At 47.7% G+C, this 4,634-nt stretch overlaps 1 protein-coding gene across 1 annotated transcript; it reads left to right on the top strand.

Moving 5' to 3' along the window:
* Positions 1–2,766: 2,766 nt before the first annotated feature.
* LOC123083478 (acetylserotonin O-methyltransferase 1) lies at positions 2,767–4,186 on the top strand. The gene is made up of 2 exons (XM_044505514.1): positions 2,767–3,600; positions 3,720–4,186. Exons 1-2 carry the CDS (start codon positions 2,794–2,796, stop codon positions 4,020–4,022), a joined length of 1,110 nt encoding a protein of 369 aa, XP_044361449.1. The 5' UTR covers positions 2,767–2,793; the 3' UTR covers positions 4,023–4,186.
* Positions 4,187–4,634: the final 448 nt, after the last annotated feature.

A 4,634-nucleotide genomic window follows, 5' to 3' on the forward strand; every position in this document is an offset into this window, starting at 1 on the left:
CATTAGGGCATGCATGTATCTTCTGCACTTCCAATCCTAGAGGGCATATGACCTTCTTTGTTGCGTACGTACTGTCGGGTAATTCGTTATCCTTTCGAAGCTTCTTCTTCAATATTTTCAGTAGCTTCTCAAATCCTTTGTCAGGCACAACATTCTCTGCCTTCCACTGCGGCAATTCCAGTACGATACCCAATTTTTTGTTGCCATCTTCGCAATTGGGGTACAACCCTTTTTTGTGATCGTCTAACATGCGATCGAACTTCAGCTTCTCCTTTTGACTTTCGCATTGCGTCTTTGCATCGACAATGACCCGGCGGAGATCATCATCATCAGGCACATCGTCTGGTTCCTTTTGATCTTCAGTAGCTTCCCCCGTTGCAGCATCATCGGGCACATCGTCTGGTTCCTCTTGATCTTCTGCAGCTCCCCCCGTTGCAGCATCACCGTATTCAGGGGGCACATAGTTGTCATCGTACTCTCCTTCTTCGCCGTCTTCCATCATAACCCCTATTTCTCCGTGCCTCGTCCAAACATTATAGTGTGGCATGAAACCCTTGTAAAGCAGGTGGGTGTGAAGGATTTTCCGGTCAGAGTAAGACTTCGTATTCCCACATTTAGGGCATGGACAACACATAAAACCATTATGCTTGTTTGCCTCAGCCACTTCGAGAAAATTATGCACGCCCTTAATGTACTCGGAGGTGTGTCTGTCACCATACGTCCATTGCTAGTTCATCTGCGTGCATTATATATAATTATGTGTGTCAAAAGTAAGAAAATCAGACAAGTATCTATCTAAAGTAAGAAAATCAGACAAGTCTCTATCTAAAGTAAGAAAATCAAAAAGAAGATAAGAACAAGAGGCTTACCACGGTGGTGCTGGCGACGAGATCGGCGCGGGCGATCAACGGCGGTGAAAACGGGGACGGGGCATGACGGGCCGCTAAATCTAGACAAATCTCGGGAAAAATGAAGCTCCGAGGTCGAGCTTCGAGAGGAGAAAGCTTAACTACCGTGGCTCGGGCGTTTCATCGAACACCTCATGTGCATAGGAGGTGAGCTAGAGCACCCAAATGCCCTCCCCTCGCCGGCCAGAAAAAACAGAGTGCTCTGTCGCAGCGATGGGTATATATAGGCGACTTATTTGTCCTGGTTCGTGCCATGATCCGGGACTAAATCCCCCCTTCTATACCGGTTCATGGCACGAACCGGTACCAATGGCTATGGGCCAGGCGCGTGGACCATTGGTCCCGGTTCGTGCCTAGAACCGGGACAAATGGATCCAGACGAACCGGGACCAATGCCCACGAGGCCCTGGCCGGCCCCCTGGGCTCATGAACCGGGTCTAATGCCCCCCATTGGTCCCGGCTCGTGAAGAACCGGGACTAATGGGCTGGCCAGGCCCGAACCAAAGCCCTGTTTTCTACTAATGCCCGTTGATGTGCTTCCTATCTTCTTGTAGTATGAAGAACACAAGAGCAATGGGAGAAGATATCTTGCCATGCAAGGTGGGTCATGAAAGTCAAACCTTGTGTTAAAGGCCAAACGTGTGTATGTTGAGGAGCCTAGTGACGATGAAGAAGAAGAGGATGATGAAGAATGTGGTGAGATGTTGACTCAGATGAATGAGCCTCATATGATGAAATGTCACTCTTTGCGAAGAATTTAGCCGAGGTGCTTACAAGGTGAGATTCCAAAAGAAGTGAGATCTTGCAAGGATTGTGAAGAAATGAGACATTTCTTCAAATCGTGTCCCTATCAGAAAAGAGAACACAAGCCAAGGTTTCCTAAGAAGAACTTTGTCAAGAAGTTGTTGCCAAACCCTATGAATTCCAAGTTCAAGAAGAGAGATGGAAAAGCCATGGTTGCTCAAGAGGAGTCCAACCTAGATGATGTTGGGGGTGTTGCGTGTGTATCCCTTGATTCCCAAAACATGTTGAAACTTTTCAACAAAGAGGGTGATGTTGTCAAGTATATTTACATGAAGGACTACATGGGCAACACTCACAACTGATTAATGGCCAAGACAGTTGTGGGTCATGAGGAGCAACACGCTTCATTAGGCAAGTTTAAGAGTGCACAACTGCCATAACACCCTTCCCCTCCTTCCTCTAAATAAAAAGGCTAGATGGTTTTTACAAAAGAGCCATGAAAAAATAGCGGCGGGCCTCCAAATCAGCTATAGCGGAGCTAAAGCGGGCTATAGCAGGCTATAGTAGGCTATTTATGAAGGCGACCATTTAGCGGCACCGTGCTGAAAAGGCCATAGCAGGCTATAGCGAAGCTATAGCTGGCTATTTAAAACTATGCTTAATACTAGATGATACCGCGGGTGTTGCGCCGAAAGTTGGTTGCAATATACTTTCACAATATTTTATTATTTGAACGAATATTATTATAGGAAGTAAAACTAAAACTACATATGATTTATCGTAATATATCTAATTAGTGAGGTGGGCCTTCTCGTATGCATGTTTGCATTTTGAGGTGAATCTTTTCATGCATGTTTGCATGATGAAGTGGCATGTGTGTATATCTATAGAAATATGTTTGTGGGGGCTAGCTATTTAGACATAGAAGATTAGCAGTTTATTCAAAGGTTTGTGATTTTTACAAGAATATGCCGGAGTTGCTCTAATGCCTGCGTGAAAGTCACATCACATGCTTTATGTCAGGCTCACGGTTAGATGCGAGAGAGCAATCGCATTGATGCATTTGTTGTCAAGTCCAAGAGCGCAACCTTTCACCTCTATATGAGAAGGCAACCCAAACAAGGCGAGCATTCAACAGACCATGGCGTCGCACGTCCAAGAAGACGAGATTACCATGAGCAGCGAGGAGTTGCTCCAAGCTCAGCTCGAGCTCTACCACCACTGCTTCGTCTACATCAAGTCCATGGCGCTCGGCGCGGCCACCGAGCTGCGAATTGCCGACGCCATACACCTCAGGGGTGGTGCCACCACCTTGTCTGATCTTGCCGCCGACACAGGGATCCACCGGACGAAGGTCTCCCACCTCCAGCGGCTCATGCGCGTGCTCACCACCTCTGGTGTCTTCTCCGTCGATGTCCAGGCTAGCGGCGCCACCGTGTACAAGCTCACCAGGGTTTCCGGCCTCCTCGTCGGAGTTGGCGGCGAGAGGCCACGCCGCTGCGACCTGTCCCCTATCGTGAGCGTGTTGGTCAACCCGGTGCCCGTCACTGCTCTCTTCAGCATACGCGAGTGGTTCACCGACGGAAAGAGCGCCGCCTCGTCGCTCTTTGAGGTGGCGCATGGCTGTACACGGTGGGAGATGATAGCGAAGGACGCCGGCGATGACCGCGTGTTCAACGCCGGTCTGGACGCGGACAGCCGCTTCAGTATGGAGATCATTCTAAGAGAGTACAGCGGCGTCTTCGGATCCGTGCGCAGCTCACTGGTGGACGTCGGTGGTGCCCATGGCACCGTTGCCGCGGCCATCGCCAAGGCATTCCCGCACATAAAGTGCACCGTGCTGGACCTACCTGTCGTCGTCGCCGGGGCTCCTGCGGATGACAATTTGACCTTCATCGCCGGCGACATGTTTGAGTACATCCCACCAGCGGACACCGTTCTACTCAAGGTACAAACATAGTTTTTTTTTTCTGCGAGGAAGGTACAAACTACAAATACAGTTAGCCGAGACCATTTCACCATAGCAGCTAGCACTGTGGCTTTATTTAACAAAAGAAATGTTTTCAGTGGATTTTGCACGATTGGGCAGACGAAGATTGCGTCAAGATACTGCGCCAATGCAAGAAAGCCATTCCGACAAGGGACGCCGGAGGGAAGGTGATAGTCATGGATATGGTGGTCGGAACTGCAGGGTCACAGGAAACCGTGTCCAAGGAGACGGAGGTTTTGTTTGATGTCTTCATGATGTACATCGACGGGACCCAGCGAGAGGAGCATCAGTGGAGCAAGATTTTCTATGAAGCTGGGTTCAGTGACTACAGGATTACACCGATGACTGGAATTCGCTCAATTATTGAAGTCTACCCTTGAATACAAATCATAATTAATACGCATGCTGTTCATACATCTATACGTATTATGCATATTGTTGTACGTACGTACGCGGTACCTTTATAATATTATTATTAGTACCATTATTGTATCATCATCATTTAAACAAATTAAGCAAGTGCTTAACTAATTTTTCCTCTGTATAAGTAGTGGTCGCTTCTTCCATCGATACTCAGGCCATACTCCCAAACGACGAGTTCATTTTTTTTTACAACCTTACTATTCATGTATACGCACGCATGCAACTTCTTTCTTACATCCCAGATGAATTTGAGTGTGAACTTCAATTGCCAAATGTTCATGGAGGATCGCCTTTCTAACATACCATATTCTGCCGACGCGAATGTGCGCATGTTGTCCAAATGGGATGGGCTTTTAGTGCTGTGACGTATTTTGTAACAAATAATTGTATGACTATGTACTAAATTAATATATTGGTTCTTAAAAATATATATTTATTGGACGCAAATAAGGCGTGTACGTGCCTTTCATTGGTGTCCTAGCGTGTATGATCGTACGTGCTGGGAGGCTCCTGCGAGAGAATGGCACCATACACGCTGGGAGGCTGTCGCTGGCTAGGCGGCGCCCACT

The sequence above is a fragment of the Triticum aestivum genome, chromosome 4A, assembly GCF_018294505.1.
Source record: "Triticum aestivum cultivar Chinese Spring chromosome 4A, IWGSC CS RefSeq v2.1, whole genome shotgun sequence".
Classification (NCBI taxonomy): domain Eukaryota; kingdom Viridiplantae; phylum Streptophyta; class Magnoliopsida; order Poales; family Poaceae; genus Triticum; species Triticum aestivum.